At 39.7% G+C, this 12,063-nt stretch overlaps 1 protein-coding gene across 1 annotated transcript in view; it reads right to left on the bottom strand.

Annotated features, from left to right (window-relative positions):
• Positions 1 to 12,063, bottom strand: part of LOC141096911 (uncharacterized) — a 150,684-nt gene that overhangs the window by 99,526 nt on the left and 39,095 nt on the right. Inside the window, exons 14-15 of the mRNA XM_073583821.1 lie at positions 8,681 to 8,726; positions 20 to 285 (exon numbers count right to left, since the gene is read on the bottom strand). Coding sequence (XP_073439922.1) covers positions 20 to 285; positions 8,681 to 8,726 — 312 coding nt within the window. The remainder of the gene's footprint in view (positions 1 to 19; positions 286 to 8,680; positions 8,727 to 12,063) is intronic.

The raw sequence follows: 12,063 nt of genomic DNA, 5'->3' as shown, positions 1-12,063 counted from the left end.
GTATTAATGCGCATCTTACCTCAGCAAAGTAGTTTTCCACATAAGCCATGTTCATGGTGCCAGTTTTCTCATATGGTGGTGGCAAGACTCCTATAAAAGAGTTGCCTCCATTGCTTATGCCTGAAATTCCTCTGATGCCATCACCATCAAAACCATCTCCTTGAACAGTGCCCATCTCAATCCCAGTGCCCGAAGTATGTCTTGTGCCACCTGCTATTGCTGTTCCTGATAAACTTCCTGCGCCAGCAGCACCCACTCCGTGTATGAAGTTACCAGCATTGACTTCTACAAAATAGGAATTAATTGAAATGAGAATACACACGCCAACCTTTCAAGTACCCAACATCTTAACGGTAATGTTACTGATTAACTACTTGGACTGTCATTGCATGCCATATCTATGTGGATTAAGTTCTGCATATATTCACTTTGTATAGATTGTAGACTTGCAGACATGCATAGCGCAAATACATTTGGCATACAGTTTTTTAAAACTGGAGACTGCACGAAAAACGCAGTTCAGCTTGACATTATAGGTGATAAAAAATTTATCCAGTGAAATATGGTACTTTTGACCAGCTAAATTATATAACACCAGTAATTTTTCTGAGACAATACAAATCTATTATATCTACCATCATAGCCAAAAGTGTTGGGATCCTTGTAATTGTTCCAGAAAATGAAATATTTCTCCTAGAAAATTATTGCAATTACACGTTTTGTTATACGCATCTTTATTTTCTTTGTGTGTATTGGAACAACACAAAAAAACTGAGGGAAAAAAAGGCAAATTGGACACAATTTCACGCAACACCCCTTTAATGAGCCTGGCAAAATTTTTGGTGCCCTCTTAATATTTGGTTGCACACCCTTTGGAGTAAATAACTGAAAACAGTCGCTTCCTGTAACCATCAACAACCTTCCTACACCTCTCACCTCACATTGTCGTGCTGGAAGACCCATGACCTTGGACGCAAACCCAGCTTTCTTACACTGGACACTGCGATCCAAAATCCTTTGGAAATCTTCAGATTTTATAATGCCTTTTACACAATCATATTCATAGTTTTTCAGGTTATATGTTTTTTTTGGCTGGCACCTGTTCACACTAGTTTAGATGTGCTGGTCCTTTTTCTCTATTTTTATCAAACCCTTTTTGGACATGTGCACTCCTACTCCCATCAGCCACAGGTGATTTTATATAGTTCGCTGTTTCATTCGTGCCCCATAAATTGTAGGCTTTTTTGCCCAGGGGAGGTGACATATCAGGACAGGGACCCAACTTTGAAGGGCGCCTTGTCATTGGCAGTTGGGCTTACATATATTGGCCAATCTTTTTTTACTGTAATTTTTTATAGGAATTTTGCAGATTCATATTTCATGTATACATTATATAGCATTTTTTCTTTCTTTTTTCCCATTTTCTATGGCAGTAATTCAGTTTCAATGTTCTAGAGCAGTGATTTTCAACCTTTTTTGAGCCGCGGCACACTTTTTATACGTAAAAAATCCCGGGGCACACCACCAACCAAAATGGCACAAAATGACACTAAAACAGTACATATTATACATATAGTTAATAATATAGATTCTAAATGTATTTTTACTCACTCAGTATTCCCATATCTATATACAGTCCCATGTAAAGTCATACATACAGTCCCACGTATATGAGCCACATAATTATCAGCATATACCATATATATATATATATATAGTATATGAGCTGGCGCTTGTACTCCAGCCTCATGGCCATAGTATTTCTCATTGTACCCCTTTATATTGCAGTATATGAGCCACATAATTATCCCTTTCTTTTAGTAATATTCCCCATCATTATCCCCTTCTTTTAGTAATATGTCCCATCATTATCACCTTCTTGTAGTAATATGCCCCATCATAATCCCCTTCATGTAGAAATTGCCCATTCCACTACCTCCATCATTTCCTTCTCCCCACCACCCCATTATTGCCCTTTCGACAACCCCATCATTGCCCTCTCCCCACCACCGCCTTCTTATCACCCCCATCACCGCCTTCTCCATTGCCCTCTCCCCATCACCGCCTTCTCCATGACTCCCATCATTGCTTCTCATCACATCCATCAACTCACCTACACACGCACACAAACACACACCTCTCACCTAGACACACACACACACACACCCCTCACCTCTCACCTCTCCTCACCGGCAGCTTCCTCTCACTGGCACAGCAGCCGCGGGGCTGAATGATGATGTCATCCAGCCGCGCCGCTGACTGCTGTGTCAGGGATGAAGCGACACAGGAACACGGGACTGCTGCCTCTCCGACCCGCCGCCCTGCTTGCCTCCACATGGCTAATTTGCATCGCATGTAAATAAGCCATGCGGACACGCGGCACACCCGACCATGTGTCGCGGCACACTAGTGTGCCGCGGAACACTGGTTGAAAACCACTGTTCTAGAGTAATCATTCTTATTCATGGTGCAAACTTATAGTTTTTAAAGTTATATATTTTTTTTTGGTTGGCACCTGTTCATACTATCTTAGATGTGCTGGTCCTTTTCTCTATTTGTACACAGTCAAGACACCCAGTGTCAGATGCAGCAAAATAACCTGAAAATATCTTTGAAACTCCACCATATTGACACTGATGCACCCCGAGTCTGTAGCACAGCTTGAATTTCTTTGGAACTTGATTGGGGCTGCTTATTCACCATCCGGACTGTCCTGTGTTGTAACCTTTCATCAATTTTTCTCTGCCGTCCACGTCCAGGGAGATTAGCTACAGTGCCATGGGTTGTAAAGTTCTAGATTATGTTGCGCACTGTGAGCAAAGGAACACCACAATTTCTGGAGAGGGACTTGTAACCTTGAGATTGCTGATATTTTTCAACAACTTTGGTTTTTAAGTCCTCAGTCAGTTCTGTTCTCTTTCTGTTCTCCATTCTTAGTGTGGCACACAAAGATATACAATGCAAAGATTGAAACAACTTCTCCCCTTTTTATCTGGTTTCAGGTGTGATTTTCATATTGCCCACACCTGTTACTTGCCACGGTGAGCTGATTGAGCATCGCATCCTTGAAGCAAAGTTGTTTACCCACAATTTTGGAATGGTGTCAACAATTTTGTGTGAAATTGTCCAATTTGCCTTTTTTTTTGTGTTTGTTTTTTCATTAAACACAAAGGAAACAAACTTGTGCATAACAAAACGTGTAATTGCAATAATTTGGTGGGAGAAATATTTAATTTTATGAAATAATTTCAAGGGTGCCAACAATTTCAGTCATGGCTATATATCATCAACAGTATTTATTCTATTGTTAAAGTACTGTTACATCATTGGACTTACAAAACTTTCTATAGAGCGTGATCTAACCTGATCTAGGCCAAAATAAAGTAAATTAGCAATCCTTCACAAACAAAAGAGCAACCAACATAGAGAGGAGATTAGACCACAACATACAAATTATCAATAATCTTTATTAAGCCACTATTCACATTAAAAAGCAACAAAAAAAATCGATAAAATGAATATGACGCAAGAATAAAAGTCTGATTGTACATCTAGATAACCTGTGAATCAGACACTCCTAAAGTGTGACTGCATGTAAAGCCACATGTAAATGTATCAGTAAACCGACCAAGTACAAACAGATTTACATTCTTGTATCACATATCCATGATTTTTTTTTTTTATTTAACATGAATCATGGTTTAATAAAGATTATTGATAATTTGTACATTATGGTATTGTCTCCTCTATCTGTAGATTATTTCTGTAGAATATGTTGACACAGTATAATTTTTATTTAACATGTATTCTACCACTGAAGTCAACATACAAACCACCGCCAATTGTTTTTCCGTTGGAATGCACCTAGATTTCTCTCTATTTTGCCATAGTGAACAAGTGTGCTAGAACACAATCTCATTTAGTTACTGATTTATTTATGTACTGAGTCATGTTTACTAGCTAGAATTTGTTTTAAGCACGCTGATCAGTTTACATATTGGCAATTTTGTCTACTCTGTAACTTTTTTGGGCTAACAAACCTGAAGTTATTCCTTCTTAAAGGGGTTCTCTAAGCATATGATAGGATCTGACATCCATCACCCCCACCAATTAGCTAAACATCAAATAGAGCTGCAGTGTGCTGCTTTGCTCCATGTGTAGAAGGCACTGCCATATGCTACACATCAGCTCCTATTCAAGATAATAGGAACTGATCTGCAGTACCCAGCAGCGACCACTACACACTGAATGGAGCTGTGCAGTGTAGCTCCGTTCAGTGTTTACATATGGCTGCTGTCGGAGCTAAAAGCAGCTGGTTGAGTTGGGTGCTGGGCTTCAGACTATACATACCCAATATCATGTGCCCAGAAATCCCCTTTACACTGTGGAGCAGAGTATAGTTGTGGAAGTTACCTGCCTACCATAAACCACACTACATGTGAATATTTTTGCTCATAATGGATCTTCAGAGTAACAGGAAAAGGTAGATCAAGCATATAAAGATCGGCGCGCGAATTTTGGATCATCTTTCATCGTTTTTAAGAAATCTCAAGATGGAAGAGGCCAGGAGCCATTTGGTGAGCTGCATTTCTTGCTACATGGTCACAGACTTACCAGTGGAAAAGCCAAACTTCACATGCCACAAATGCAAGCTTGTGTCCCTGTTGGAGGAAAAGTTGCAAAATCTCGAAGAGAGGTTGGCTACGTTGAAGATCATTAAGGAAGGTGAAGAGTTCTTGGACAGAGCAGAATTATCTCTTCATGTTACAGAAAGAGAAGAAATTCGAAGTGCACCTGAAGAAACAGAGGAATGGAGACATGTGACCCAGAGAAGCAGGAGGATCAGGAGGCAGTCAGCACCCATACTGCTCAGGAACCAGTACCAGGCTCTCACGCAGGAAAATGATGAAGAAATACATCAGGATAAGACTTTGCCAACAAACAGCAACCTTGTACGCCTTCAGAGTCCTCCTGGATGGAGAAAGAAAAATGTTGTGAAGAAGAAACGGAGAGTGGTGGTCATGGGGGATTCCCTGTTGAGAGGAACAGAGGCCGCTATCTGCAGACCGGATATAACTTCAAGAGAAATGTGCTGTCTTCCAGGTGCAAAAATTAAAGATGTGTCTGACAGGATATCAGGACTCTTCAGACCTACAGATGACTACCCATTCCTGCTACTACATGTGGGGACAAATGACACCGCAAGAAACGACCTGGAAACCATCTGCAGAGACTTTGAAGACTTAGGCAAGAAAGTGAAAGAACTGGGAGCGCAGGTGGTCTTCTCTTCCATCCTCCCAGTGGATGGCCATGGAACAAGGAGGTGGAATAAGATTCTGCAGGTGAACAACTGGCTACGTCGATGGTGCCGTCAGCAACGATTTGGATTTCTGGATCACGGAGTGAACTACTTATACGATGGACTACTTGCTAGAGATGGGGTGCACCTTACGAAGACTGGAAAGCATGTATTTGGAAGTCGCCTTGCTACACTTGTAAGGAGAGCTTTAAACTAGAACAACATGGGAAGGGAAGCAAAAGACCAGAAAAAGCCATACACCTGACAAATGCTATTGAGAACTCTGCTAATAGAAGTGGAAAGGAAGAACAAAGACGAAAGAATCTAATTAATAAAAATATTGGAGAAAGAGAAACCAATCACAAACTAAAATGTTTCTATACTAATGCACAAAGCATGGGCAACAAACAAGGAGAATTGGAACTACTAACACAGGAAAAGAAATATGATGTCATTGGAATCACTGAAACTTGGTGGGACGATACACATGATTGGAATACAAGACTAGAAGGATACAACTTATTTGCAAGAAACAGACTTGATAAACGAGGAGGGGGTGTTGCATTGTATGTTAGAAACGCATATATCTGCACAGAGATTGAAGCTTCAGAGACTGGGAGTTCTGTGGAAACTGTTTGGGTAAGAATACAAGGACAGAACAATGGAAAGGACACCATTGTAGGCATTTACTACAGGCCGCCTGTGCAAGCTGAAGATATGGATGAACTCTTTATGCATCAAATGGCCAAGTTCTCCAAAAAATATGACATAGTTGTCATGGGAGATTTCAACTATCCAGACATTTGTTGGGAATCTCTCTCAGGCAAAACTAACAGGTCAAGGAAATTCTTATCCTCTCTTGCTGACAACTTTATCTTCCAAAAGGCAGGGGAGAAAACAAGGGGAACTGCTACCTTGGATCTAATCCTTATAAACAGGGAGGAAATGGTTGAGGAGGTAAAAGTGGCTGGAACCCTAGGAGGTAGCGACCATGCTATTTTAGAATTTTGGATAACTAGAGGCGGAAGACCTGTGAAGACTCAGACGTCAAGGTTAGATTTCAGAAAGGCAGATTTTAAGGGATTCAGAAAGATAATTGGAGGAATCCAATGGCTGGATATCCTTAAAGACAAAAATGTCCAGGAAGGATGGGAAATCTTGAAAAATGAAATTCTCAAAGCACAGTTGTTAACAATTCCGAAAAGAGGGAAGAATAGGAAGCATTTAAGGAAACCAGGATGGGTGAACACAGAACTTAAGCACATGCTAAAAAGGAAGAAAAAAATGTTTATAAAATGGAAAGAGGGAGGCATATCTAAAGAAGAATATAATGCTGTCTGCAGAATCTGCAGGGCACAAATCAGATTAGCTAAAGCTGAAAATGAATTGAGGCTTGCAAGAGATGTCAAAAGCAATAATAAAGGATTTTGGGGATATGTCAAAAGTAAAAGAAAAGTCAAAGATGCTATAGGATTTTTACAGGATGAAAATGATGAAATGGTAAGACAGGATGTTGAGAAGGCTGAACTTTTAAATTCCTATTTTGCATCTGTTTTCTCTCAGAAAGGAAATGTAACACCAACTGTTATTCACTGTCCTATTAAGGGAATAGAAGAATCCAGGATATCTATAAACAGAAAGATAGTGAGGAAACACTTAGCTAACCTAAATGAATTCAAGTCTCCAGGTCCAGATGAATTACACCCCAGAGTACTGAAGGAGATAGCAGAAGAAATTTCTGAACCACTCTCCATAATCTTTGAAAATTCTTGGAGAACAGGAGAAGTGCCAGAAGACTGGAGAAGAGCAAATGTTGTTCCTATCTTCAAAAAGGGGAAGAAGGTGGACCCAGGCAACTATAGGCCGGTGAGTCTGACTTCTATACCAGGAAAGATCTTTGAACAAATTATTAAACAACATGTAAGTCAATACCTGGATAAGAATGAAGTGATCAAACAGAGTCAGCATGGGTTTGTAACTAATAAGTCATGTCAGACTAACTTAATTTCCTTCTATGACGGTATCACTGATTGGGTGGATCAAGGAAATGCTGTAGATATAGTATATCTTGACTTCAGCAAAGCATTTGACAAAGTCTCTCATACAATCCTTATTGAAAAAATGACTAAGTATGGAATGGACAAGGCAACTGTTAGGTGGATTCATAACTGGCTTAGTGATCGGACCCAAAGAGTGGTCGTAAATGGCTGCACATCCAGTTGGAAGAATGTCTCAAGTGGGGTACCACAGGGCTCTGTCCTGGGCCCTGTATTGTTCAACATCTTTATCAACGATTTAGATGAAGGAATTGAGGGTAAACTGATTAAATTTGCTGATGACACAAAGCTAGGAGGGATAGCTAATACTAGAGAAGAGAGAGAGAGGATTCAAAAAGATTTAAATAAACTGGAGAAGTGGGCAGTAACTAACAGAATGGTTTTTAACAGGGAGAAATGCAAAGTACTACATCTGGGCAATAAAAATGAAAAAAGCATATATAGAATGGGAGGAATAGGGCTAAGTGACAGCACATGTGAAAAAGACTTGGGTATACTAATAGATCACAGACTGAATATGAGTCAACAGTGTGATGCAGCAGCAAAAAAGGCAAATGCAGTTCTAGGATGTATTAACAGAAGCATACAGTCTAGATCACGTGAAGTCATTATTTCCCTCTACTCCTCTTTGGTCAGACCTCATCTGGAATATTGTGTCCAGTTTTGGGCACCACATTTTAAAAAAGACATCAACAAACTGGAGCAAGTTCAGAAAAGAGCGACCAGAATGGTGACCGGTCTGCAAACCCTGTCTTATGAGGAAAGGTTGCAGGATTTGGGAATGTTTAGTTTGCAAAAGAGAAGACTGAGAGGAGACTTAATTGCTGTCTACAAATATCTAAAGGGCTGTCACATTGTAGAAGGCTCAACTTTATTCTCATTTGCACAAGGAAAGACTAGAAGCAATGGGATGAAACTGAATGGGAGGAGACACAGATTAGATATTAGAAAAAACTTTTTGACAGTTAGAGTGATCAATGAGTGGAACAGGCTGCCACGAGAAGTGGTGAGTTCTCCTTCAATGGAAGTCTTCAAACAGAGGCTGGACAGACATCTGACTGGGATGATTTAGCGAATCCTGCTTTGAGCAGGGGGTTGGACCAGATGGCCCAGGAGGTCCCTTCCAACTCTACGATTCTATGATTCTATGATTCTATTTATGGATTTTTTTTGTTGTATATAAAATTTACTTAGTTGTAGTGTGTTTTTACTTGACACATGCATATTTTGCCACATTTTTGTGAAAATTGTAGCCACAGAATGAAAAAAACCTTATATGATCACAGAGTTAAAATTAATAAAAATGATCATTTATTAACTGTACCAGAATAATCAGGGCCTCCTGAAGTGATAAATGGACTTGTCATATCCTGTGTAAGAAACAAAAAATAATTTATTACTATTGGTTCCTATTCATCGTTTCAAGGCTTATCTGTACTACTCATTTGCTACATACAGAAAAGACTATATGGCCAGAAGTGTGTGGACACCTAACCATCACTCATATATCAGCTTGTTAGACATACGTCTTCAAAACCATTCATATCAAGTTTTCCCCCTTTTTCTGCCTCTACTCTTATGAGAAGGTGTTAATTAAAAATATGTAATGAGTCTGTGTGAGTAAGTGCTCATTAATTGTGAGGTCAGGCAGGCACCGATGTAGTTGAAATCAGACCTGTGTGCAGGCGTCTCAAGGTCCTACCCAACAAACTAGTCAAACCATGTCTTTATCCTTGATATTTTGGAACAGAAAAGAGCCTTCCCCAAATTATTGACTTGAACATTTATTTATTATGCTTTGCTTGCATAGTGCTATATTATTCCACAGCGCTTTACAGCCATTATCATCGCTGTCCCCAATGGGGCTCACAATTTAAATTCCCTATCAGTATGTCTTTGGAGTGTGGGAGGAAACCGAAGAACCTGGAGGAAACCCATACAAACACAAGGAGAACAGACAAACTCCTTGCAGATGTTGTCCTTGGTCAGATTTGAACTCATGACCCCAGCGCTGCAAAGCTGCAGTGCTAACCACTGAGCCACCGTGCTGCTCTACATACAAAACATACATGAATTGACTTTGCTGTAATTTTATGAAAGCACTGCCATTCTTTTTTTATGTATAAAATGTGTGTATATGTGCATTTAGTGTAGTGTGTGTATTAATATACTCACCTATCGCTGCTTTTTTTGGTATTCAGCACCAGACTTCTCTTCTTAGTGCCGTCACCTCAATTCTGACTATTGCTCACTCTTTGCTTTATATATGAACCAGTCTTCAGACTGCGGGTAAAGCAGCACAGTGTGACCTGGGCAGTCTGAAGAGCGGCAGCATCACTGAGAAGAGGAGCAGAATGGCGCCCAACACTAGAGAGAGCGGCGGTAGGTGAGTATATTAATACAATCACACTACTTTACATGCATATATACACACATTTAATGGATAAGAAACTTAATGAGAATGCTTCTTTAATAATACCCTTCACTGGAAATATATGGTACCTAGTCGAAATCTTAAAAAAGTAGGCAGCTCGCTTTTGGCATCCGCTTAATTAAGATTTGTGCCTTGTATGGCCAGATAATGAATCATGTGTCTCTGTTCCAGAGAACATTTTTCTATTGCTTCAGTGACAAATTGTTTTACATCACTGCGGCGGATGGTTGCCATTTTGTATGGTTACCTTAGGCCTGTAAGGAGCTTCTCAACCACCGACATCCATTTCATAAAGGTCCTGATTGACAATTCTTATGCTGATGTCACATTCAAAGACAGTTTCAAGATCAATAGTGAGTGATGCAACAGTGAATAGACAATTTTTATGTGCCATGTGCTTCAGCACTCGGTAGCCCTGCTCTGTGCAGATGTTTGGTGTGTGGCTCACCTGTTGTAACTCTAAGATACTTCCAATTTATAAAATTGTCACTTGCAGATGACTTGGGCAGATCTGTTATATCAGAAGATCCTAAACTTACAAAATAAATTGTGGAAAAGGTGCCATCCTATAACTGTGCTCACACGTCCACAGTTACTGAGCAAGACTCTGTATATCTGCTGCTAGTGTTTGTAGAGATGACATGACTGTGTGCATGATTTTGTGCACCTGTTTGCAGTCTGTGTCGCTGAGACATCTAAACTCAATATTTAGGACGAGTGTCCATATTCTTTTGCCTTATAATATATCTAAGTATTAACTCTGCTATATCTACATGTCAGATGGATTGCTTTAAAGGCAAACTCCACTAAGGAAGTGAAAATTAAAGGGGTATTTCCATCTCTAACATCCTATAACAATATGTACAGTGCTGCTCACCATTATTGGTACGCCTTCATTTTATTCATAGACTGTACAATATCTTCAGAAATAAATGGAAATGTACCAAAGTTATATCCGCAAGATTTTTTAGTTAGCGATCCAAAGTAATACAACAATAAAACATTGTTTTTAACTTACATGTTGCAATTTCAAAGAAGAAACAGAATAAACAGCATGTGCAGCAATAAAGGTGCCCCTAATTAATACTGGATATCAACCCTTTGGCATTGATGACAGCCTTCAAACATTTCTTGTAGCCATCTATAAGCTTCTGGCACTTCTCAGCTGTTATTTTCTCCCACTCTTCCATTGCAGTTTGTTCAAGCTCTTGAATGTTTGCAGGGTTCTTTTTCCCAATGGCAGATTTCAAATCCCCCCCTAAGATTTTCGATGGGATTGAGGTGAGGACTCGTTGCTGGCCATTTTATAACAGTCCATTTTTACTTTTTCAACCATTCCTGTGTACTTTGATGTGTGCTTTGGGTCGTTGTCTTGCTGGAGGACCCGTGATCTTCGACTCAAACCAGGTTTTCTTACACTGGGTAGGACATTTGATAATTCTCTGATTTTATGATTTTTGTGATACGGTCAAGGTCTCCAGTACTGGATGCAGCAAAAGTAACCCCACAGCATTATGGATCTTCCACCATACACAACTGGTGGTAGGGTGTTCTTTTTCTTATAAGCTTCATTGCACCAACTGTTGCTCTGAATTGCCTACAATCTCTATTTATGTTTCATCTGTCCACAGAACATTTTCCCAGAAGGATTGCAGTTTGTCAAGGTACTCTTTGGCAAAGATCAGTCATTCCTTTTTATGTCTTTTCTTCAATGGTTTCTTTCTTGGCCTTCGCCCATAAAGGTCTGCTTGGTTTAGTGTGCAGCATATGGTACTTGTTGAAACCATGACCCACGACTGTTCCAGGTTGGCCTTCAGATCTTTGGATGTATGACGTGGTATTTTTTCTACCATTTGCACCAACCTTCGAAGACATTTCTTGTCAATTTTCCTCCTTCCCCCACATCCAGGGAGGTTTTTGACAGTACCATGCTTGAAATCATCATTCATTAAATAATTCAAGTCACATGGGCACCAACAATTAATCACAGTTGATTCTCATTTGTGATTTACCACAGGCGTGTCAAAATGTACTTTGATATAAAGGATGCCAATATCAGTGTCACAGCAAGCTTTAGGTTCTTCCATTTTCCCTCCCATTGTTTTTTGTTTTAAATTATTGTTTATCATTTGCTCTTTTGTATGTAGCATGAGTGCTCTATGCAAAAAACTTTCACTTTATTCTTTTTTTTCAGGAGATATTCCACATTATGTTCTTAAACTTTATGGGTGCCAAAAACGATGAGCAGGATTGTAGTAGGTGTAATAATGCAT

This window comes from Dendrobates tinctorius, unplaced genomic scaffold (genome assembly GCF_039654945.1).
Source record: "Dendrobates tinctorius isolate UK_male_01 unplaced genomic scaffold, ASM3965494v1 ptg000081l, whole genome shotgun sequence".
In the NCBI taxonomy this organism is placed as follows: domain Eukaryota; kingdom Metazoa; phylum Chordata; class Amphibia; order Anura; family Dendrobatidae; genus Dendrobates; species Dendrobates tinctorius.
This window is presented reverse-complemented; position numbering and strand designations above follow the sequence as displayed.